At 35.5% G+C, this 25989-nt stretch overlaps 1 protein-coding gene and 1 long non-coding RNA gene across 3 annotated transcripts in view; one reads left to right on the top strand and one right to left on the bottom strand.

Moving 5' to 3' along the window:
- The window catches only part of LOC132691966 (uncharacterized), a 131492-nt gene extending 123638 nt beyond the window's left edge, over positions 1-7854 (bottom strand). The window contains exon 1 of the long non-coding RNA XR_009616113.1: positions 7768-7854. This is a non-coding gene — a long non-coding RNA (uncharacterized LOC132691966). The remainder of the gene's footprint in view (positions 1-7767) is intronic.
- Positions 7660-25989, top strand: part of LOC144616024 (uncharacterized) — a 96814-nt gene continuing 78484 nt past the window's right edge. Inside the window, exons 1-2 of one of the 2 annotated variants that reach the window (XM_078445115.2) lie at positions 7660-8236; positions 9379-9431. In XM_078445115.2, the coding sequence (XP_078301241.1) occupies positions 7908-8236; positions 9379-9431 (382 nt within the window). In that variant the 5' untranslated portion in view covers positions 7660-7907. The remainder of the gene's footprint in view (positions 8237-9378; positions 9432-25989) is intronic. The other variant, XM_078445116.2, reaches the window with a different exon arrangement.

Below are 25989 nucleotides of genomic sequence, written 5' to 3'. Positions count from 1 at the left end.
TGATGACATATTCACATAATCAAAGAATGATATAAGAAAGCACATTGAGAGGATTCAGTATGCCAAACATGATACAAAAGAAAATTCTGTACTAAAAATTTGAAAAATTTGAAATAACTATGGACCAAAAACCACACTGAGGGGCAAAGAATCTTCAAGACAAACATACTGGCTATAAACGTGGAACAGAATTTTCAAATTATGAAACCTTTATTCTCAATTTAAATTGTAATTTAATGAAAAGTACAATAAAGATATTATTAGTTAAGTTCTCTTATTTTGTTTACCAAAAAGCATACCTGAGAGGAATTTTGAAGAAAGGTTGAAAATTGGAAGAATAATATAGATGATGCTGGAGGAAATATGTAAATTGAATATAATCAAAGAACCAAACAAATAGAAAAACATGCATTCACAAAAGTCCATGTAAAATTGTAGAAAATATCACTATGGTGTTGGAGAAAGAGAGAAGACAAAATAATGTGAGACCATATTACTTCTTGTCTTCATTCAGAAATTCATATTTGGATTAATTTCATAAATCAACAGGGGTAAAAATACCTCAAATATAAACCTTAACTAAAGAATTACAAAATATATTACTTTGTAGTCAGCAGCAGAAAAGCTGACATATACAACTATGTGCATAATAACATACACTTCAAAGCTGGCAAGAAAATAGAAAAAATAAAGTACAGTAAATGGAAATATGAACTAGCATCTTAGAAACAAGTCCTAAAATAACGGTAATTATGTTGAGTATAACTGGTTCAAACACAGTAATTAAAAGATGGAGATTTTAAAATCCACAAAAATAATGAATCACCGATTTGTTGTTTACAAGAGATACATTTAAAAGTATACAGAAAACATGAAAATAGAAGTTGGAAAATATATATGCGGAGATTAAAAGTATATTTTTTAAGTTGGGTATGGAGAAAAAAGCAGGATTGTACTAGATTTATTTGTGTCCCTCCTTCAGTGCAGTGTGCCCACTTGTTCCTTTGATCTTCTCCCACTTGCTCACTGGTGAGCCCTATTTATAACCAACTTTGTCTCCTCATCTAATATCATCAAGTGCCCCTAATTCCCCAACACTGGGGCTTAGCTTTTGGTACAGCTTCCATCAGGGCTGCTTCAGTGGGCATTTAAGTAGCTCTGTCACTCTGCTTTCGTTGACTAGACTGACAGAATAAATGGATCCTCCCACCAATTCCCAATTCAGATGAGGCATTGCCCCATGAGGCATGAGATATGGCTACATCCAAGGTGTCTTGGGCCTGGTTACACATGACAGGCACACACACAGTTAACACACCATGAGGCAAAATAGAAACATGAAAAGAAGAAACAAAGGAAGTGGAAAAGTAGTCTTATTCTCCCCTGATGGATGCATTAACCTAGTCTGTATTTCCTTGTGAAAGCTTGGTGAAAGTACCATCTTGTATTTGCTCCCTCTACTTTGTGTTTTCATTTCAGTTTTCCTTATCCAAGAAATGCCTCAAATGAAGCATACATATAGTAGTACATATATTTTGCCTCAGCCCTCTTCCCTAGGAAATCAGAGCTAACACACTTGATACCACAAGAGGCCAGAATCTTATTTTGGAGTTAACTTTCCCACTTTTATATAAGAAATGAGAATCTTTGTTTATGGCTGTAATTAGGGTGGAAGTCAACCTGTGCTTTGCAGTGACCACACAACACTTATCTGTGGTCAAGTGGAATGAAGTTCATGTGAAAGTTAATACTTTGCAGGCGGAGGGGGGGGACTGCCTATTGTACTTGAATAGTAGAGTGGCAATGATAATTGTCCTGTAGAAAACCTGCTTTTGATGGCACTTGGAGCTTTGCAAAAAGAAACCCTTAGGTCCAGAAGTGTTAATTAGCAATTTAAATCATGCTGTGAAAGTTAGAGTATCTTTATGATGCTTCATTGGAAATTCTTATATTCTATAGATAATGGTCAGACCCTGCTGAACAGCAGCTTCAGGATCTAATTACAAAGGACGAAGAATAAAGTTATGAGATTTACATTATATCTAAGTTTGTTCCCTCATCAGGTAGGAGAGGGTATTCTACTCCTAGGAAAATAGCCTCTGAGTACACAAATCTGGGAAATTAAATATTCAAATCCTTTGAAATTCCCTGGCTAACAGTAACATCCATTCTCCTTTTACTGAAAATAAATAAATAAATAAATAAATAAATAAATAAATAAAATGAAAAGCAGATTTCTTTGTCTGCAGGCTGCATAGTGACTCCATCTGAAGTAGATACCTCATGTGACAAAGCTTGTTCTTGTCAGGATATTCAACACTTATTTTTTGGTGGTGATGACCACGGTGAGAACACAGCATCATTTTAATTTTGAATATGGCTTCTGTGGCAGAAAAAAAGAAAAAGAAAAAAAAAAGGATCTCAGGAGCCTGGGTGGCTCAGTTGGTTAAGCATCTGACTTGATTTTGGCTCAGGGCATGATCTCATGGTTCATGAGATCGAGCTCCACATTGAGCTCTGCGCTGACAGCATGGAGCCTGCTTGGGATTCTTTCTCTCCCCCTCTCTCTTACCCCTCCCCCGCTTGCTTTCTCTCTGTCTCTCAAAAATAATAAAAATAATAAAGAGTTTATTTTCCTTACCATAAATGGGGGAAAATAGTTTATTAAATATGTGTTAGAAGGAACCTGGGTAACCTGAACAGAGATGTGTCTTAAGGAGTTAGATCTGAGTAGGAATAACATGAGGCGAGACAAAGAATAATACACTGAAAAATGGACTTACTACTGGCTAAAAATTGAGTGTTCTGGCAAGGAAAGTCAGAGCTAGGCAAATATACTACTGTAATATCACCTTGAACCATGAACATAATGATTCCCTATACTAAATGAGATTGAGATGTCAGTATATCTTTAGTGTAACAATGGATTTACTATGTAATAACTGCAGTTCTATTTATTATGTTCTTATTATATCAAATTTCTACTAATTATATTCCTTGGAAAGGCCCAGAGGTCATTCCCTTTATTAGGTAATAAGGACTGCACTAGTGAGAAGATACCAACATCTTTTGAGAAGTTTGGTAATGGCCATCCTCTAGCCACAGTTAACAATGGAAGATGTTTCCCTGAACCGAGCTTCCTAATTTCAACATGGATAATAGCATTACAGAATGGCAGTGTTCCTATTATGACACTTTTTACCTTAAGTTGTAAGAATGTTTTAATTCCTCATATGCAGGATGGCTGAGGAGGCTACTAGCACTGTGTCTGGACTCTCAAGACAATATATTGACATTTAGTAGTTCATAATATTCCAGGAGGCATAGATAGGCAGCCAAGTAGAAGGTTGTTTAATCAATATAATCAAAATAAAATTGAAAGTCAATGAGAAGGTAAATATGTCAGCTACCACCATGAAAAATAACAACTCATTATCCTGTTTATACAAGTAATGTAGTTTTCAAAACCAGAACCCAGTGACTGAAGACGAGGCAAATCATCTTAAGGAAAGATACTGTAATGCCACTATAAATATTTATAGAAAATATTCCTCTGATTTTGCCATAAAGGAACCTGTGGCAATTTTTTCAGACGTTATGCAATTGAGACAGGTAAATATACAGAATTTCAAGAAAGGGAAACAGGGCATCTGTGCTAACATGAATACCAGGTAAACCACAAAAGTTATAAATGGAAATTCCCAACTGTGCAAATGAAATACATAGCCCGGGAACATATGAATAATCAAGCAATGGATCCACATTTACATTCAAAGTATTTGCCTAATATAGAGCTTTGGGATTTAGGAATCACATCGGCAACAAAAGGCAAGGGTTTGGGCTCGTGCAAAGTGAGAAGGAAAGGAACAGAGAATACAAACTCATTTCTATTCCCATGTAAAACCAAAAACACAGGCTCAGTAAAAGGACAGTGGGGGGGGGGGGGGGGCGGGGAATCTGCATTTCTAGCAAAAGGAGACACATACATATAAAAACATGTCTGCTTTGCTTGGGTTCTAGATAGAGGTTTGTTTTTTTGTTTTGTTTTGTTTTGCTTTGTTTTAATATAAGAATTTGTAAATACCGGCCTATACTTATAATGATATGGGGTTTGAGATTATTTGTTGGTAAAGCCCACTGAAACCAAACTAGGAACATTAATTTAAAAAAAATTTAATGGGATTTTTGTTGTTGTTGTTAAGTGGGAACTATTTGGAGTACTTGGCAGAACCAAAAACCAATCTCTATGAAGTAAAAAATCCTCAACCCAGCCTCATAGGATACTCCCAGCTCAGCCAATCATCAATTCACATGTAAAAACTCATCAAATGAGTAAGTAAGAGACAAGAGACACAACAGTGGGGTTTAAAGGCAAACCTACCTAGGACCATAGATGCAAAAAAACCCTAAAGACAGATATAAATTAGAAAATTCTATCAAGGGTGCCTGGGTGGCTCAGTCAGTCCAACTACTGATTTCAGCTCAGGTCATGATCTCATAGTTGCTGAGATCGAGCTTCCTGTTGACGCCGCACTGACAGTAGGGAGCCTGCTTGGGATTCTCTCTCTCTACCCCTCTCTCGGCCTCTCCCCCACTCGAACTCACTCACTCTCTCTCTCTCAAATAAATAAATAAATAAATAAATAAAAAGGAAGAAAGAAAAAGAAAGAAAAGAAAAAGAAAACTCTACCGATGTAACAGATTAGAGGATAAAAACACTAATTACCTCAATTACTAAAAAAAAAAAGAAAAAAGAAAAACAAACACATAATGCCTACTGCCATTCATAAGCTTTTCTCTATATGTTTCATCTACTAAACAGCAGTTACCAGTATCTCACAGCAAATACCATTCTTTATGGCTGAAATATTGGGACCATTTCTTTAAATCAGAAACTAGATAAATCCTGATACTTAATGATAAAAATTATTTTCAAAAAAAGTTGAATTATTCAGTTGGTAGTAAAGGAAAAGAACTCATTCTGACAATAAAATGTTAAAACAATATTATTTATTCACTCATGTAAACATATTTGCTACTTAGTATATCCTTCACTGACATAGAGTCCAGCATATATAATTTATTCCTTATAGCAAATATTTTAAAATAACTTGGCATTTTATGTAATTTCTAAAACTATATTTTTTGTTTCACCTTCAACCTAAATAATTGTCAGTAGTTATGATCCTGTTATATACTTCTGTGATTTATATAATCAATTATAGTATTATCCATCAGACATGGATATGCTAATTATATTAGCGCATAACTGTCTGTTTTTCCCAATGGTTGTTCAAAATAATGTGTGGGCAGAATACAAATATTTATGTCTGCACACAGGAAAAATATTCCATTATCATAGTCTCTTTGTACTCTAGCTCAGCTCTTTTAGGCAATGCATATTATATTAATCACTTTCTACTGAAAATTCTATAAATTAGTTGCTTGAGCCTTAATTCATGTATTTCTATTTTATTTTAATCACTAGGATATAACATCAATTATAGCAACACATACACATTTTAGAAAGAAACTATTCACTCTTTTCTGGTATAATAGTAATATTACACTTTGTCATTAGAAATAAAATGTAAAACTATAATACATGGGTTCTAGGTTGAATGAAACTATGTTTAAAGAAGCAGGAAAAGAAAAATCTGTCTCTGATTCAGATATGAATTTGATCCAAATACTATTTTTAACTTGGCTGATTCATATTCAGAAAGATTTTCTCTGGAGCTAGTTTTTACATAGAAGTCAGCCCATAAAATCCATATACAATATGATAGGAACTATGTACTATATCTCACCATTGAACTCAAAGAAAAATATCTCTACAAAATTCTGGTTTAATACAAAAGAAATGTTTTCACTGATTGAATTTTGAATTTATTTTGAGCATTATTTCCCAGAGAGAAAGCAGTTCAGAATAAATATTTAGATACAAGTTAACTGAAAATTATAAAAGTACTTAATGATTCTTATTTGATGTCATGTCTATTTTCATTTAATAATTTTCATGTAATTGAAATGTACTTCATTGTTTAGGCTGTAGACTTGATTGAGATATTATCTGGGTTACTTGCAAAACAAAATTATAATTAAAATTATGTGTTTTCCTTAAGTAATTAGGAAAAAAGAAAAGTTTGGGTTGTGAAGTAAAAAGAATAAGTGAAATATTTGTACATATATGAAAAGAAATAACCTGAAGTTAAATTAACAAACTCGGGGTAAAAAATAAAAAGGAAACCTTTGTTTCCCTAATATTAACAACTCTCCTTTAATTCTGCTTTATGTACGAGTGACAACGATTTTAAAAATAGGATATTAAAACAAAAAGAAGTTATCAGCCTCCGTCCCCTGATTCAGGTCCTATTTTTCAGGATTAACTATTTTTAAAGTTTTCAGTTTTTAGTTATTTGATGATTAATTGCACAGCTTTGAATCATGCACATCTTTTCCTTTATTTCTTAATTTTAAAATTATTTAGATAAAATGCTTTTTAAGTTACCACAAAAAAATACACAGAATACACTAAATTTCTCTACCTCTCACATCTGCATAGACTTTTGGTTTGTGTTACTTTGGTTATGATTATTACATTGTGAGGTTTTACAACACTGGCACTCTTTCCACACTTCTAATTAAGCCTTCTGTGCTTTTACCTGCTTAATACTGGAAACTTAACTCACCACAGCAAAATGTGCACAATTATAATAATGCAGTACTGTATTAAGTACTGTGAATAATCCAAAAGAGAATAGATAAATCTATGTCTCAAATATCCACTGCTCAGTGGTGAGCCTTCCATTCATGCAATATACTAAAAGGTAGACAGGGATTCCGTGTTGTCAGATCAGAGTGAATAAGGAGCAGCACAAAAAAGGGTAGAGCCCTGAGGGAGCGGGAGCAGGAGCCCTCATGGGGACATGAGAGAGCCTGCTGGGGTCAGGAAGAGACTCAGGGCACCCTGGAAAGGGCGGGCAGATGAAAGCCCAAGAAGCCCCAAAGACCGGAGGGTGCAGGACTGGACAGGCCAGTGTTCCCATAGCAAGTCCACATGCTTTAATGAACACTCAAAAGCTGAAGGCATTATGCCTCTATTCTCAATAAAACCACACAAGGCAGCTAGAAAACCTAGAGGTTCGTCTTTTGGCTAAAATTATATGCAGTGTGTATGGAAACATCAGCTACCTATCACCTAACCGGAAGCCAGGGTGCAGCTGCTGATCTTTCCTTTTACCAAGAAAACGAAAGGCATGAACACCTCACTCACTGCAACATCCCAAGACATGAGGTCTACAGTCCAGCAATAGTAACAGGGTTCCTGGTGGAAAGGGGCACACTGGAGGCTGAGGTTGTACTTGACTGGGGGTTAAGCCGCAGGGCCGGCTAAGGCCAGGCCTGGAAAGGTGTGCATGCCCCTGGAGGCTGGCTATGTCCTGGGTGACATTCTTAGTGACAGAAGGTTTGAACAGGGGTAGCCAGTCCTCGGAGCTGCGGATCAATTGCGGAGCCAGCAGGACCCATGTCCCTGACCCAGGGAAAAGGTGTCAAGCCACCTCCACTCCCCTGAACTTGAGCACTCGGTCCTTCCCAGAATGCCTTTTGTTTCCTGCCCCCCCCCCCCCTCCCCGGCAGGGCAGAGAGGAGCTATGACTGGCTGGCGGCCCACCGGGCGAGGGGAGCAACCATCTGCTTATAACCTGGGAAAAGCTCAGGATGCGATGTCCATTCACCCACACCGTAACTGGCAACATCGCCTACCTTATTGTGGAAATGCAGTTTCCAAATCACCCGGCTAAAGGTCATCATGGGCGCGTTTCACAGGCGACGTTGAGTTAGTGAGGCCACTCTTGCCCCCTCTTGTGGAGTGACGTCCCTCCAACTGTGACACCTAGTCTGTCATGGTCATCCGGGGATCTAAGCTCAGAGCCTCAGGGGAAGGAGGTCCGGCTGCACCTGGGGCCCACTTGGCTTCCCTGGACAGTCCTGGGCTTGTCCCCATCCACAGCAGGCCCCCGGAATGGCTGCCGCGGCTAGCACCGCCAAGAAGCGCTGAACCGACGCCAGACCTACAGCCTCGCCGAGAGCTATGGCGGCGGCCACGCCCCCTTTCCCATCCTTCACGGACTCCCGTCAGGACTTTCGGCTGCAGGCTGGGGCCGGCCTACTTTTTGAATAATCCCGCCTCCAGAAAAGCTCCCGGGATCCTGGTGGGTTTGGAGGAAGCAAGGTCAGTAGGACTGCTGAGTGCCCCAGAGATTTTTGGGGATCTGGGTATTGAGTGGCACCCAGGGAGAGCTGCTGTAGAACAAAGAGGACTTTCTCTGCGAACCAAAACATTTCCTGGCAGTGTACAGGCAGCAAATCCCCAGCTCAGCCACATTCACCTCTCGCGTCTCGCCGCAGACCCCAAGGAGAGACCAAAGAGAGTCCTCCAGGGAACTGGACACCTTAGTGTGGGCGTGGCATTGGCTGTGGGTGGTGTTACCCCTGGGGCGTGAGACGTGTCTCTGCTGTGGTCCCCACCTTGCTTCATAGGCACTGGTGGAAAACAGCCTGCCCCCAGGAGATGGCCCCACCTTCTCAAAAGGAGGAGGAGACAGCCTTGCTGAGCTGTGAGACACCTTGAGGTCTTTCTCCCTTTTCTTGAAGGATCACAGCTAACTAGTTCTCAGGTAACTAGCTCTATTGTGTAGTCCTATAGAATCCCAGAAGTCTGAGAGCCTTCCACCACTTCTTTGGTGTCTATGCCCTTTAGTCAAAGCTACAATGTTTCCACTTGTGTAATCCTATAATCTCTTTATCCAGTGATAGTCCTTAGTCAAATGCACCTCAAAATTCTTCAGCCTCTGCCCATCATCCAGTTCCATAGCTGCTTTCATATTTTTAGGTATTTGTTATAGCAGAACCCCATTTCTCTATGTCAAAGTCTGCTTTAGTCTGCCTGGGCTGCTTTAACAAATACCAGAAACTGGGTGGCAAAACAACAAACATGTATTTTTCACAATTCTGGAGGCTGAAGTCTGACATCAAGGTGCCAGAAGGGTTGGTTTTTCTTGAGGCCTCTCTCCTTGGCTGATACATGGCTACCATCTTGCTGTGTCCTCACATGGCCTTCTCTCTGTCCAAAACTATAATTTTATTTTAACTTGGAAAGTGTTCATTTACTATTTTCCAGTGTTATTGATGAAAATTATTACATTAGTATAATTCTTTACTTTTTGCTTGATTTTATCTCTGGTGTCTGAGACGATTCTGTCTTCATTTTTGCGCCTCTGATACTTTGCCATAATGTAACTATGAGTCTTTAATCGTTCATCCTATTTAGCAGGCAGTGGGTCCCATTAATGTAAATATCTGTGTTCTCTACAGCTCAGTGAAAATCTTATTAAAGTGTTTCATCAAATCTAAAGGTGCCATTAACTGTAAGTCTTACTATATTTTGTGTACTATTAAGAAAGAGAAAATACTGCCGAATAAACTGATACAAACTAGTGATTGTAGGATGCATCCTAACTTCTGAGCTCTTAAAAATGTGAAAACAAATGTGAGTTCCAGCATCAGTGAAAATGGTCTTCACTTTTGTATCTGTTCTCCTTGTTTCTTCAGTTAACATGGACAGCCAGCTTTTCTTTAATCTATCCCTATATCACTTAATTCTTTCCTGCCCCACTCTCTTTATTTATGCTTATTTCTGTGAGTATAACTTTGCAAGATAATATTGACAACATACTTGTTGTACTTTTCCTGTATTGACACTTTATGAAGTGCTTTACCTTTAATACTCTTAACCCCATTATGTTCCATGTGTAAAGCAAATTCTTGGTGTATTTAAAGCTGACTTATGAAGAAAAAAACTGAAAAGTATTAGGAAAAGTATACAAAGGATTAAATTCATCTTAGGCAATTTTTTAAAAAGTACTAAAAAGCAGAAATAAAGATTGATGAGATGTACAAATATCCGAGTATATGAAAAGACACTGTACATCATTAATCATCAGGGACATGCAAATCAAAACTGCAATGAGATATCACCTCACATGTGTTAGGATGGTTATTATAGAAAACAGAACAGAATAACAATAACAACAAAAACCCAAAGCTAACAGGTGTTGGTTATGGATATGGAGAATTTGGAAACCTTACACAGTGTTGATGGGGATATAAAATGGTACAGCTGCTATGGGAAAAAGTATGAAGTTTCCTTAAAAATTAAAACTAGGACTACCATATACCTCAGCAATCCCATTCTGAGTATATATCCAGAAGAACTAAAATTAGAATCTCAGAGATTTCTGCACTGCCATGTTCAGCATTATTCACAGTGGCCAAGAAACAAATGTCCATCAGTGGATGGATGAATAAGGAAAATGTAGTAAATCCATACTGTAGAATATTATTCACCTTTAAAAAAAGGAAATGCTGCCATATAAGACAACATGGATGAATCTGCAGGACTATGCTAAATGCAATAAACCAGACACGGCAGTATAAATACAGAATGATTCCATTTTTAGAAGGTACCTATAGAGAAGTCAGACTCAGAGAAAAGAATGGTATTTGCCTGGAGCTGGGAGAAGGAGAAGTCGTTCAACAGGTAAAAAGTTTCAGTTATGCAAGATAAGTTCTGGAGATCAGCTGTACAACATTGGGCCTAGAGTTAACAATAATGTATTGTTCACTAAAAAATTTGTCAGAAGGGTTGATCTTATGTTAAATGTTTTACAACATCAACAGTAATAATAAAAGTAGTTAAACAATGGGGAGAAAAGGAACTAGCCTCTTTTCATCTTGGAGCAAGTAGGGGGAAGTTCTTTAAAGAGTAAGCCATTTGGTGAATCCGGTGGGGTGCGATGTCTCAAGCAGTGTTGTTATTCACATAATGTCCACAGCTATTAAAAGTGTATTTTAGGGGCGCCTGGGTGGCGCAGTCGGTTAAGCGTCCGACTTCAGCCAGGTCACGATCTCGCGGTCCGTGAGTTCGAGCCCCGCGTCAGGCTCTGGGCTGATGGCTCGGAGCCTGGAGCCTGTTTCCGATTCTGTGTCTCCCTCTCTCTCTGCCCCTCCCCCGTTCATGCTCTGTCTCTCTCTGTCCCAAAAATAAATAAAAAAAAAAAAAAAAAAAAAAAAAGTTGAAAAAAAAAGTGTATTTTGTTTACATTTTCAGCATTATACATTTTTAAGACAAAAAATATTAAAAATAAAACAGAAAATTCTCAAACAGCAATTTTTGTAGTATTTAAATTTTGTGTTATTGCCTATTTTATCCCTGTGATGCATTCAACATTTTATTATTGATTTGTAGGATTTTTTATATTAAAAGTACTTACTTGTCTATCAAAAAAAAAAAAAAAGAAAGAAGAAGAAAAGTTACAAAATTAATCTTCCTTAAAATAAATACATTGAAAAACAACAACAACACATGACCAAATGTATGAAAAACTAAACTGAAATGCAAAGCCCAATATGAAATGATAGATTTATATCTGGAAAATTCAACAAAGAATTGATATTCAGAGTGTACAAAATATATATTTTTCAAATAGTTTCTACTACCTACAAACCAATAGAAAACTAGTTAAATTGTATGACTAAAAAAATTCATATTTGTTGACATTAAAGATGCAGAAAATTGCTCATCTAGTTAGGTATTCTAAAACAGGAAAGTAGAAGTGGTGCTGATTTAATTTTCATACTATGATTACACACGCGCGCGCGCACACACACACACACACACACACACACACACACAAAGTCTAATAATACCAAAAATGGACACAATGTGGGAAAATGGCATTTCTCTTGCATTGCTGATTGTAAGGTTACCTGGGAAAGCAATTTGGAAAATGATTTCAAACACTTATAAAATTGGAAAATGAACCAATTTTTACCAGTCATCAGGTTCTACTAGAAAAAGAAACCTACATTTGCATTAAGAACTTTAAAAAGGTATCCATTCCAATAGTCAATGTGTTATCTGTTAATTATTTTTCTGTTCTTAAATTTTTGAGATTTGACAATATTTCTCCCCTCTAGGCCTAAAAGATATAACACAGGTTTCATAATATTTGCTGTACTAAGTAAATTTGCTATGAGTTCTCTTTGACTTAGTCTGTTATAAGGCTCTACTTGTTATCAATAAGACTGGTAAACTTCACAGTTATTTTTAATTCCAACTATAAATTGACACTAGTTACAGAAATTTCTATCTTTAATTACCTGTAAGGAAAAGAATAAATAATTTTATAGGTAATTCATTCTGGAAACAGGTATATTTTCTTATTACACCTATTTTTTCAGCTCAAGAGAAAATAAGGTTATAGCTCTTATTATCCTGCAGAACTAGACTCAGACTTGTCTCGAAGTCCATTTGCCCTTTTAGAGTTAAGCAAACTGCAATAAATGCGTGTTCATTCAGGTAGAAATGAATATTTTTGCTTCTAGCTAACATTGCTTCAAGCTATTGCTGAAAGTAAGAAACATAACTATGTATGACAATTCTCTAATTTCTTAAATTATCACACCCTGATTGTATTTACATTTCAAAAGTAGTTAAATTTATTGACTATCTTGTCTGGTTGAACTGATAATCTTTTTTTAAATATATTTTATATAATATGGAACTATCCATTAATGATTCTTGTCAAATTTCATCTATAAAATCATCTGTACCTCAAATATAAGATCCTTGATTATCTTTCAAACTGTCATAAGTATAAAGTTACTCAGGCTTTCTACTTCTTCTTGGTCCAATTTGGATAATTTATGATCCCTTGGAAAATTTCTTGTTTATAATGCTTTTTTAAATGCATTGGCATAAATTCAATAGAATCATAGATTATAAATAGTATAATTTCAGCCTGGCTCTAACCTTTTCATTGATTAGCTTGTTTATATTCTCTTTGATAATGAAAATTCGTTTTTTATACATTTCCAAAAAATACCTTTTAATATTGAATACATTATATATTTTAAGATATTTCTTAGGACTTTAGACAATATTTAACACCCAGTGAGAAAACATTCCACTTTACCAACAAATAAAAAAGAGCTAATGAAAATCATTTCGATTTCAATGTTCATGATTTCTCACATCTGTCAAATTTCTTGTCTAATCCATGGTAGTACCTGCTCATTTGATGAATTTTTGGGTTTTTTTTTAATCATCTTACTTGATATTTTCCTTCGGATCTCCGAAATGTTTTTGGGCACTAGATGGAAAAGCTATGTATGCCTCTTCTGTGTGTCTTCTGGCTTTTTTTTTTAATAGAAAATAAGATTGGGAGATTGCATTTTTTGCATGGGGTCCTTTGTTGTCTACTAATTTGGATGTAGATGCTCCATTTATCCTCCACAATAGCAGGCTATGTGAGACATTGTTCTTTCTTCAACCCCATCTCACATAGTCATTTCTCCTCTGTCTGGTAAGTATATCTAGTACTACTGTCAGGGATGAGGCAGGTGGGGAGGTAGAATATGCAGGATTTGATTCCCCAGGAATCATACTACATACACTTTACAATTGCTAATCTTGAGAACTTTTCTCTTTCTTGTATCTATACCTACTTATGAAAAGGACTATTGGTGCCTCTGGCACATACTGCTAGATATCAATCCAATATCCATTCTAGTCTTCTTCATTAATAATAGAAACTATAAAAACTTCAATTTAGTTTGTAAAGGCAATGTGTAAAGCTAAACAAAGAAAATGAAAACTATATATCACAGACTTTCTTTTGAGAGAGATTGCCAAAAGACAAATTTTGGCCAAAGAGCCATACAGAAATGAGAAAGCCTGTTTAAAATAAGGTCGAGTAGTACAGGCTTCTCTCCTTTTTCACTTTTCTCTTTCAAATTGCTTATGACATGCTTTTGATTACTGAAAGTAGAGGTACGTTCCTGAGCCTATAAGGAAAACACTCAACACTAATAACAATTGAACAGAAAAAAACTAAGAAGCCCACAACATTAATGAAACCTGGAATCCTGAAATTCTTATCTTGGGAGGAAAAAATATAAAAACATCCTCATTTGTTTAAGCCATTACTATTTCAAGTTTTCTTTGAGTCATAATCAAACTGAATTACAAACTGTGTAGTTCCATACATTTTTCTTTTAAAAATGGTTTTATTAAAAGTTTAATACACAAATTAAACTTCACATAGTTAAAATGTGCAATTTAATTTTTAGTACATACTAAACCATCACTACAGTTAAGATAATAGGCATATCCAACACCCCCAAAAGTTTGTTTACATTTGTATTACCACTTACCTCTTTAAGGTCCCCATCACAAGATGACCACTGATCTTTATGTCATTATATTTTAGTGTAGAATTTTGCTTTCTGAAGGCATTTCACAATGTCACATTCTCATATGCAATGTATCAAAGGTTGAATTACTTCACATCCTAGCCAATACTTGCCATAGTGAGCCTTTTAAAATGTATACATTCTAATTGGAATATAGTATTATATCATTAATGGAGTTAATGGATTTAATTTCAATTGGAATTAATACATTTATACTTGAAATACATTTAATTTGTAGTTTCCTTTTTTAAAAAAATTTATTGTCAAGTTAGCTAACACACAGTGTATACAGTGTAGTTTTGGCTTTGGGAGTAAATTCCTATGATTCATCACTTACATACAACTCCCAGCGCTCATCCCAACAAGTGGCCTCCTCAATGCCTATCACCCATTTTCCCTCATTTTCCCTACGCCCCCCCCCCAGTGTCTCACTCCCATCAACCCTCAGCTTGTTGTCTGTATTTAAGAGTCTCTTATGGTTTGCCTCTCTCTGTTGGTAACTTATTATTCATTCCCTTCCCCTACAGCCTTCTGTCAAGTTTCTCAAATTCCACATATGAGTGAAAACAAATGATATATGTCTTTCTCTGACTGACTTATTTCACTTAGCATACTACCCTCCAGTTGCATCCACTTTGTTGCAAATGGCAAGATTTCATTCTTTTTCACTTCCAAGTAGTATCCCATTGTATACACATACCTCATCTTCTTTGTCCATTCATCAGTTGATAGACATTTGGGCTCTTTCCATAATTTGGCTATCATTGATAGTGCTGCTATAAATATTGGGGTACATATGCCCCTATGAATCAGCACTCCTGTATCCTTTGGATAGATTTCTAGGAACCTCCACAGTTTTCCAGAGTGGTTGCACCAGTGTGCATTCCCACAAACAGTGCAATAGGGTGACCCTTTCTCCACATCCTCACCAACATCTGTTGTTTCATGAGTTGTTTATTTTAGCCACTCTGACTAGTCTGAAGTTGTATCTCAGGGTGGTTTTGATTTGTATTTCCCTGATGATGAACGATGTTGATCATCTTTTCATTTGTCTGTTGGCCATCTGGATGTCTTCTTTGGAAATATGTCTGTTCATGCATTGTGCCCATTTCTTCACTGGATTATTTGTCTTTCAGGTATTGAGTTTGATAAGTTCTTTATAGATTTTTGATACTAATCCTTTATCCAATATGTCATTTGCAAATATCTTCTCCCATTCTGTTAGTTGCCTTTTAGTTTTGTTGATTGTTTCTGTTACTTTGTAGAAGCTTTTTATCTTGATGACATCCCTATAGTTCATTTTTGCCTTTGTTTCCCTTGCCTCCAGGGACATGCCAAGTAAGAAGTTGCTGCAGCCTAAGTCAAAGAGATTGCTGCCTATTGTTTCCTCTAGGATTTTGATGGTTTCCTGTCTCACACTTAGGTCTTTCCTTTATTTTTGAATTTATTTTTGTGTATGGTGTAAGAAAGTGGTCCAGTTTCATTCTTCTGAATGTTGCTGTCCAGTTCTCCCAGCACCATTTGCTAAAAAAACTGTGTTTTTTTTTTTCTTTTCCCCATTGAATACTCTTTCCTGCTTTGTTGAAGATTATTTTTTTCTTTTCCCCATTGAATACTCTTTCCTGCTTTGTTGAAGATTATTTGTGGGTCCATTTCTGGGTTCTCTATTCTATTCCATTGGTCTATGTGTCTGTTTTAGTGCCAATACCATACTGTCTTGATAATTACATCTTTGTAATATATGCTAAAGTCCTATTTTATGATGCCTCCAGGCTTGGTTTTCTTTTTCAACATTACTTTGGCTATTCAGGTTCTTTTGTGGTTCCATACAAATTTTACATTGTTTGTTCTAGCTCTGTTAAGAATTCTGGTGCTATTTTGACTGGGATTGCATTGAACGTGTAGATTGCTTTGGATGTTATTGACTTTTTAACAATATTTGTACTCCCAGTTCATGAGCATGGAAAATTTTTCCATTTCTTTGTATCTTCTTCAATTTCTTTCATAAGCTTTCTATAGTTTTCAGCTTACAGAACTTTTACCTCTTTGGTTAAGTTTATTCCTAGGTATTTTATCATTCTTGGTGCAATTGTAAGTGGGGTAAATTCCTTGATATCTATTCCTGTTGCTTCATTATCTGTGTAAAGAAATGCAACCAATTTCTGTACATTGATTTTATATCCAGAGGCTTTGCTGAATTCATGTATCAGTTCTAGCAGTTTTTCCATGTAGAGTATCATGTAATCTGCAAAAAGTGAAAGTTTGACTTCTTCTTTGCCAATTTGGATGCCTTTTATTTCATTTTATTGTCTAATTGCTGGGACTAGGACTTCCAACACTGTTAAACAACAATGGTGAGAGTGGACATCCTTGTCGTGTTCCTTATCTCAGGGGAAAAGATCTCAGTTTTTCCCCATTGAGGATTATATTACCTGTGGGATTTTCATATGTGGCTTTTATGATGTTAAGGTATTTTCTTTCTATCCCAACTTTCTTAATGGTTTTTATTAAGAAAGAATTCATTATTTGTCAAATGATTTTTCTGCACCTATTGATAGGATTGTATGGTTCTTATCCTTTGTTCTATTAATGTGATGTATCACATTGGTTGATTTGTGATAATTGAGCCAGCCCTGCAGCCCAGGAATGAATCCCACATGATCGTGGTGAATAATTCTTTAAATATACTGTTGAATTTGATTTGATAGTATCTTGTTGAGAATTTTTACATCCTTGTTCATCAGGGATATTGGCCTGTAATTCTTCTTTTTAGTGGGTCTCTGTCTGGTTTGGGAATCAAGATAATGCTGGTTTCATAGTGAGTCTAGAAGCTTTCTTTCCATGACTATTTTTTGGAACAGCTTGAGAAGGATAGGTTTTAGCTCTGCTTTAAATGTCTGGTAGAAGTGCCCTGGGAAGCCATCTGGCCCAGGACTCTTATTTGTTGGGAAATTTTTGATAACTGATTCAATTTCTTCACTGGTTATGGGTCTGTCCAAATTTCCTATTTCTTCCCTTTTGAGTCTTGATAGTGTCTAGGAATTTGTCCATTTCCTCCAGGTTGTACAGTTTGTCGGCATATGATTTTTAATAGTGTTCCTCGATAATTGTATTTCTGTGATGTTGGCTATGATCTGTCCTCTTTCATTCATGATTTTTATTCATTTGGGTCCTCTTTTATTTTTGAGAAGTCCGGATAGAGGTTTATCAATGCTGTTTATTTTTTTCAAAAAAACAGCTGTTTCAATCAAAATGAATGAAATCTTGCCATCTGCAACTACATGGATGGAACTGGAGGGTATTATGCTAAGTGAAATTAGTCAGAGAAAGACAAAAATTATATGCCTGCACTCATATGAGGACCTTAAGAGACAAAACAGATGAACATAAGGGAAGGGAAACAAAAATAATATAAAATCAGGGAGGGGGACAAAACAGAAGAGACTCATAATATGGTGAACAAACTGAGGGTTACGGGAGGGGTTGTTGGAGGGAGGATGGGCTAAATGGGAAAGGGGCACTAAGGAATCTACTCCTAAAATCATTGTTGCACTATATGCTAACTAATTTGGATGTAAATTAAAAAATAAATTAATTAAAAAATAAACCCAGCTGTTAGATTCATTGATCTGTTCTACTATATATTTTTTTGGATTCTATATTGTTTACTTCTGCTCTAATCTTTATTATTTCTCCTCTAGTGCCGTCTTTAGGGTTTCTTTGTTGTTCTGCTTCTAGTTCCTTTAGGTGTGAGATAAATTTCTGTATTTGGGACCTTTCTTGCTTCTTGAGATAGGCCTGGATCACATATTTTCCTCTTAGGACTGCCTTTGCTGCATCCCAAAGGTTTTGGAGTATTGTATTTTCATTTTCATTTGACTTCATATATTTTTTCATTTATTTAATTTCCTGGTGGACCCATTCATTCTGTAGTATGATTTTTTTTTAACCTCCATATATTTGGAGGCTTCCCAATTTTTTTTCTTGTGGTTGATTTCTAGTTTTCTAGAGTTATGATTTGAAAATATGCATAGTATGATCTCAGTCCTTTTATATTTGTTGAGGACTTTTTCATAAACCAGGATATGATCTATTTTGAAGAATGTTCCATGTGCACTTGAAAAGAATGTGTATTCTGCTTTTGGATTAAAAGTTCTGAATATATCAATTAAGTCCATCCAGTCCCATGTGTCACTGAGACATATTGTTTCCTTGTTGATTTTCTGCCTAGATGATGTGTCAATTGCTGTTAAGTGGAGTTTAAAGTTCCCTACAATCACAGACTTGTTATCTATACATTTACTTATGTTTGTGATTGATTTATATACTTGGGTTCTTCCACATTGAGGACACAAACATTTACAATTGTTAGCTCTTCCTGATGGATAGACCCATTAATTATGATATAATGCCCTTTCATCTCTTTCATCTCTTGTTAGTCTTTGTTTTAAAATCTATTTTGTTTGGGGGTGCCTGGATGGCTCAGTTGGTTAAGCATCTGACTTTGGTTCAGGTCATGTTCTCACGGTTTGTGGGTTCCAGCCCCGCATTGGGGTCTGTGCTGACAGCTCAATCAGAGCCTGGAATGTGTTTCAGATTCTGTGTCTCCTTCTCTCTCTGCCCCTCCCCCACTCATGCTCTGTCTCTCTCTCTCAAAAATAAACATAAAAAAATTTTGTTTAATCTATTTTGTCTGATATAAATATGGCTACATCAGCTTTCTTATGATATCCAGTAGCATGATAGGTGGTTCTCCATCCCCTCAGTTTCAATTTGCAGGTGTCTTCTGATCTAAAACAAATCTCTAGTAGGCCGCATATAGATGGATCGTGTTTTTGTTTTACCCATTCTGATACCCTATGTCTTTTGATTAGGTCATTTAGTCCATTTACATTCAGAGTAATTTTGAAAGATAAGAATTTAGAGTCACTGTGTTATCTGGTCCTTTGTAGTCTTGGCTGTTTTCCACTCACAGAGTTCCTCTTAGGATCTTCTGCAAGACTGGTGTAGTGGTCATTAACTCCTTCAGTTTTTGTTTGTCTGGGAAAGCTTTTATCTCTCTTTATATTCTGGATGACATCTTGCTGGATAAAGGATTCTTGACTGTATGGGTTTTTTTGTTTGTTTTTTTGTTTTTTCTATTCAGCACATTGAATTTTCCTGTCACTCCCTTCTGGCCTGCCAAGTTTCAGTGAACAGATCTGTGACTACCCTTATGTGTCTACCCTTGTATGTTGAAACCTGTTTGTCCCTGGCTGCTTTCAGAATTCTCTCTTTATCTTTGTATTTTGCCAGTTTCATTGTGATATGTCATGATGTTTACTTGTTTTTGTTGATTTTGAAGGGAGTTCTCTGTGCCTCCTGGATTGGATGCCTGCACCCTTCCTCAGATTAGAGAAGTTTTAGCTATAATCTGTTCAAAAAAACCTTCTGCTCCTTTCTCTCTTTTCTTCTTCTTCTTCTTCTTCTTCTTCTTCTTCTTCTTCTTCTTCTGGAACTCCTATTATATGGATATTATTTCATTTCATTGAATCACTTAGGTCCCTGATACTCATCTCACAGTCTAGAAATGTTCCTTCCCTCTTTTTCTCAACTTCATCATTTTCCATAATTTTGTCTTCTGTTTCACCCATTCTCTCCTCTGTTTCTTCCATCCTTGCCATCACAGCATTTAGTTTATTTTGCATTTCACTTATTTCTTAATTCACTTATTTCTTAATTCATCATGACTATTTCTTAGGTCCTTGATCTCTGCAGCAATAGATTCTCTGCTGTCTTCTATGCTTTTTCAAACCCAGCTATTAGTCTTATGACTATTATCCTAAATTCTTGTTCAGATATATTGTTTATATCTGTTTTTGAGCAGTTCTCTGGCTGTAATTTCTTCCTGGAATTGTGTTCAAGGAAAATTCTTCTGGTTCGTTATTTTGGCTAGTTTTCTGTCCTTTACACGTTTTAATAGCTTGCAGTGTGTCCTGCACCTGCGAGTACTACTATATTAAAAAGTGGTCATACACTGTCTAGGGCCTGTCACTACAGGAAGTGTTTTTGGAGTGTGTCGTGTGGACTCTGTTGTAGCGTCTTTGGTTGCTTTATTTCACTGCTCGTAGTGGTAGGTTGGAACTTCCACCAGGTGTGCTTTGATTTGTTCATTGAAGTAACCCTGGAGAAAAGGAAAAAAAAAAGTGGTGATGGGGGGGAAGAAACCTTATCCTATACAAAAAGAGATATGACAGGGGTGGAAAAAAAAAGTCCAGGTAGAGAATCAAAGAAACTATAAGGCTTAATCCAAAGAGAGAGAGAGAAAAAAAGAAGGATATACAGAAAAAGTATAAAAAGAATAGAGTAAAAATGCTTGATTAAACAAACAAACAACCAGAACAGAGAAAGGAACTCACAAAGATTTCCTCCTGTGTTTTCCTCTAGAAGTTTTGTAGTTTGGGCTTTACATTTAAATTTAGGATCCATTTTGATTTAAATTTTTCATGAGTTATGATGTATGATCTAAGTTAATTTTTCACTATTTGAAAATCTAATATTCCCTGAACTATTTATTGATAAGACTATCCTTTCTCCATTGAATTTCCTTTACTCCATTGTCAAAGATTAGTTGACTATATATGTATGAATCTCTTTCTGTATTATCTATACTATCCTATTGATCAGCTAAGATTTTTACTGGGCTTGCTTGAATCTATAATCCAATTTAGGTAGAAGTCCCCTACATACCTCTTCACTGTAAACTCTAGTTCCTGTTGCCTGTTTGAATTTTTTGTTCCAATCTGATTTTAGAAAGGCTATAGGAGTCTGTTTAGATTTTTTCTTCCTGCTCCACGGACTGGAAATTTTCTCCTGGTATTAAGCCAAGGCCATTCTAGGACTTACTTTCCTTGTTTTCCTCTATCAATGAATACTATCTTTGTTATCCAATGTCCATTATCTCAACAATATTTGTTTTATATATTTTGTCTATTTTGCTGCTGCTGTTCCTTCAAGTGGGGAGGTAAATTTGGTCCTTGATACTCTATATTGATCATATATAATTTTCATTCAAGCATTTATCACTGTGATTTTATTCTTCAGTAATATGCTATCTGTTTTCCTTATTTCTGATATTTCTTGACATTTTTTGTCCACTAAGCATTCTATATCTAGCTTTCCAAAAAAACTATAGATCTTTAAAAATATTCTTCTATAAATACCACATTTTTAAATAGGCAAGGGGCAGCTGAATTATGTTTTCAGCCCATCATCTTGAAATAAGTTTTAAGGTAAGATAAATAATTCAAGGCCAGAATTCAAATCTAGGCTTTTAAGTTTTCAAAGTTCAAGGAATGAATGAAAAAAAAAAAAATTAATAACATTCTACTTTTGTGACTTTATTATGATTTATTATTGTCATGATTTAAAAAATTAGCAAGGTGAATAACTTTTTACTGTAACTACAAACTCAAATGTTAGCAAAGGACAGTAGTTAGAATATTTTTATTTTAGTTCCACATTTGCTACTATTTATCTCTGTGATATGGGTTGGCTCACTTAATCTCTCTAGATCTGTTTCTGCTTATGGGAATGAAATGGTCACGACATTTTTGTTCAGTAATGTCAGTTATTTTCTAGCAGGCCATAATTGACAACCATTTTATGGGTGAGTTCTACCTGGCTTTTTGTTCTTCTTCAACTCTAAGATATTTTCCTTGATAAAGCTATAGATTTGGTGTTTAAAATAGAGCTGGGACACATTCAGAGTTTATTCACATGAGGTTTATATTTTTTTCCATTTTTTCCAGCTTATCTGATCCATTACTTTTCCTTTTCAATCTTTTACTACCTTCAAAGGACTTGTTACTTAATTTTGCCTTAGAAGAATTGAACTCAACATATTACTTCTCCAAGGAGATATTTGAAGTCTTATTTCTCATTGTGGCATAAAAGATTTCTCTCTTGTTAAAGGTATTTCAAATATATGTTGGAGAAAAGTTACTTTGAAATCAAGAATATTTCCCAGTGGGCGTTTGGGTGGATCAATTGGTTAAGCATCTGACTTCAGCTCAGGTCATTATCTCATGGTTTGTGGGTTTGAGCCCTGCGTGGGGCTGTCTGCTGTCAGTGCAAAGCCAACTTTGGATCCTTGGTTTCCCTCTCTGTCTGCCCCTCCCCTTGCTCTCATGTATGCTCTCTCTCTCTCAAAAATAAATAAACATTAAAAAAAGAATATTTCCCAGAGGTCAATGAAATTATGTCATATAGAAAGGTATTTACTTTACTTAAAGCAATATGACTTCCATTGGGAATGCATAAATCAGAGTTAGTATTATAATGGTGCACTATTATATGATCTTATAGTTTCACAAATATTAAATTAATTCTGTACTCTATAACTCAATAGGTGATTAGAAAATATACAGGGCATTAGATGACATCAAAATTATACTTCAGAAAACAGAAAAAAAACCAGATATATCAAAAGTAAGTTAATAAATAGGGAGGATGAACAAGAATGGAATAAGCAAAAAAAAAAAAAAAAACCTATTAAGAAGAAATGAAATTATGCTTCATTTAAAGAGCTTAGTAGTTATCACATGCAGAAGAAAAATCTGGATAAACTAAAAATCAGTGACTGTTTTTGGGCTCAGAGAATTGAAATTTCAGGGGAAATTGCTATCTGGAAATATGGAGGTACTGGAACACCCTGAGAGAAATTCTCTAGATCTGCTTACTTGGAAATGAACCTAGAGCCTTAAACAGGTAAGGACACTAAAGTGGTAATTTTGATGATTGTTATAGGTTGCATACAGACAAATGCAAGACTGAAAAATTTCTGGGGGCTTTGGTATTGAGGGGATCCATATTTTCATGTATTTTTATCTCCAAGATATATATATATTGGAGATAAAAACGTATAAAATAGATAGATAGATAAAAATATATAAAAGATATAAAATATATCCCCACAAATCTCAGGTTCCCATAGTGAAGATCAAGAAAAATCATCTTGGTTCTGGCAGGTTTCAGAAGGGAAAGGTAATCATTGTGAAATTTATCAAGGGTTATCTCCATAACAAAGGCCTATATTTCAGGTGAAAGGATTTTGCCAAAGCTTTTGGAAAGCTGGGATAAAGGCATTCCTGCCACTCCAGCCCTTTATAGCCCTCCTTTTACAACTAAAGGGGAGAAGTCATCAAGAGGCATCAGGCTCTTAGGAAATGAATTGAGAACACTGTACTTAGGGAAGAGAAATCAGTGGAAAACATGAAACAGAAGTATACCATGGATAACTACTTATGAAAGTCATAGCTTTGTTTCACAGGGTCATTTAAACACTGTGATTTAATTAGGAAATTATAGAAGTATCTCCTTCCACACACTTTTCACCACACTAACACACTAACACAATAACAGTGGGTTACAGCTGAAAAAGCTCTAAAAAAGGGATTCTTTTTGATGGGGAATGTTCATAGAAGACTAAAGCCAAGATAAATGACCAAAACGAAGACCCTGGAGGAAACTGAAGGTCTGGCTCCTACAGTACAGTGAAATCAACACAGCCCAAATCCATGACAGATGTTCATAAAACCTCCCATTTAAAGCCTATGTAACCCATTTCCTATTGCCATTATCAGAGAACAGTAGAGCTGGTCATTAAAGTAATAATAACTGGGGCGCCTGGGTGGCTCAGTCGGTTAAGCGTCTGACTTCGGCTCAGGTCATGGTCTTGCGGTTCGTGAGTTTGAGCCCCATGTTAGACTCTGTGCTGACAGCTCAGAGCCTGGAGCCTGCTGCGGATTCTGTGTCTCCCTCTCTCTGCCCCTCCCCCACTCTCACTTTGTCTCACTCTGTCCCTCAAAAGTAAATAAATGTAAAAAAAATTAAATAAAAAAACTTTAAAAAATAATAAAGTAATAATAACACATTTTACTCAATACTATTGTGGTCTATCACAATAGAGGAAAATAGACTTCAAAATAGAACTGGGCTCAATTTTGAATACAACACATAAAAATGGAAATTTGTAGCAAAGGAGCTGTCTGGTGGATGGAAAACAACTAAAAGAAAATCTCAAGAGTATTGGAGGGGTAGGAGGTGGGGGTGTCTTTATCCAAACCTAACAGTATTCTTGTTGAAAGCAGACCAAGGTGATAAGATATCACTTGAGATATAGGAGAGGATGAGCAGTTTGGTCATTTAATCAGAGTGGGGGATTCTAGCTAAACCAACTTAGCAGGATTTTTGTAATAATGGGGCAATGGAACTCCAAAAGTTTAGGCCTAGTTGGGGAAAAAAATCAGATAATCCTTGGTTAAACTTTGGTTAAGAAAAGATTATCACTAGATATACATCATGCCCCGTTTCCAATAAAAAATTACAAGATATACTAAAATACAAGAAAATATATTGTCTGAAAGTAACAATGAAGAATAAGAACTAGATTCAGGTATGGCAAAGATTTTGAAATGACTAGACTGGAAATTTAAAATAAGTAGGACTAATATGATAAATGCTCTAATGGAAAACATAGACCAGATGCAAGAACAAATAGGCATAGAGATAAAAACTCTAAGAATAAAAAAAATAGAATTCAAATACAATTGTTGAATGAAGAATGCTTTTGATGAGTTAAGTAGATTTCACATGGCTGAAGACAAAAGCAGTGAGTTTGAAAATGGTTAATTACCTTTCCAAACTAAAATTCTAAAAGATGAACCATCGAATAAAATTGAACAGAACACCTAAGAACTGTGGGACAATATCAAAAAAAATGTAACATATGTGGAATTGGAATACCAGAAGGAGAAGGAAAGAGAAAAAAATATTTGAAGTAATGACACACATCAAACGACAGATTCAGGAAGCACAGAAAACTTCAAGCAGAATAAATTAAAAACAACAGAAAACAAAACACCAAAAAGAAACACACCTAGGTATATTCAAACAGCAGAATGGCAAACACAGTGATTGAACAAAAGCCAGACAAAAGGTAAAACACCTTAAATATAGAGAACTGAGGACAAGAATTATAATAGACTCCTAAGAAACTGGGAATAGACTGAAATTTATAACATGTAGAAAACAAAACAAAACAAAACAAAACACCAACCTAAAATTTTTTTATCCAGCAAAACTATTCTACAAAGTGAATAGAAGTAACATCTTTCTCAAAGCAAACAATCAAACAAACAAAAAACCCAAAAATTCAGGGAATTCTCCAGCAAAACTGCCCCACAAGAAATGTTAATGGAAATTATTTAGGCAGAAGGAAAATCATGTAAGTTAAATACTTGCTTAAATAATAAGAAAAGAAAAAACAGAAAAAGAAATCAAGATAAAAAATTTTATTTCTCTTATTATTTGATCTAAAAGATAACTCTTCGCTTAAAGCAAAAATAATACCACTGTATTGGGTGATTATAACATATATAATATATCTATGTGTATATATATATATACACATAGATATATATATATATCTATGTGTATATATATATATACACATAGATATACACATATATGTATATACACATATATATATATATACATATAGCATACGTATAACATATATATGAAATAAATGACAGTAATGTCACAGGATATAGGGGAGGAAGGATTTGGAAATAGTCTGGTGAAAAGTACCTGCATTACATGTGATATAGTGTTATTTGAAGATGGAAT

The sequence above is a fragment of the Panthera onca genome, chromosome B1, assembly GCF_046562875.1.
Source record: "Panthera onca isolate mPanOnc1 chromosome B1, mPanOnc1 haplotype 2, whole genome shotgun sequence".
NCBI classification, from domain to species: domain Eukaryota; kingdom Metazoa; phylum Chordata; class Mammalia; order Carnivora; family Felidae; genus Panthera; species Panthera onca.
Note: the sequence above shows the minus strand (reverse complement) of the source record. Positions and strands in the feature narration are given on the sequence as shown.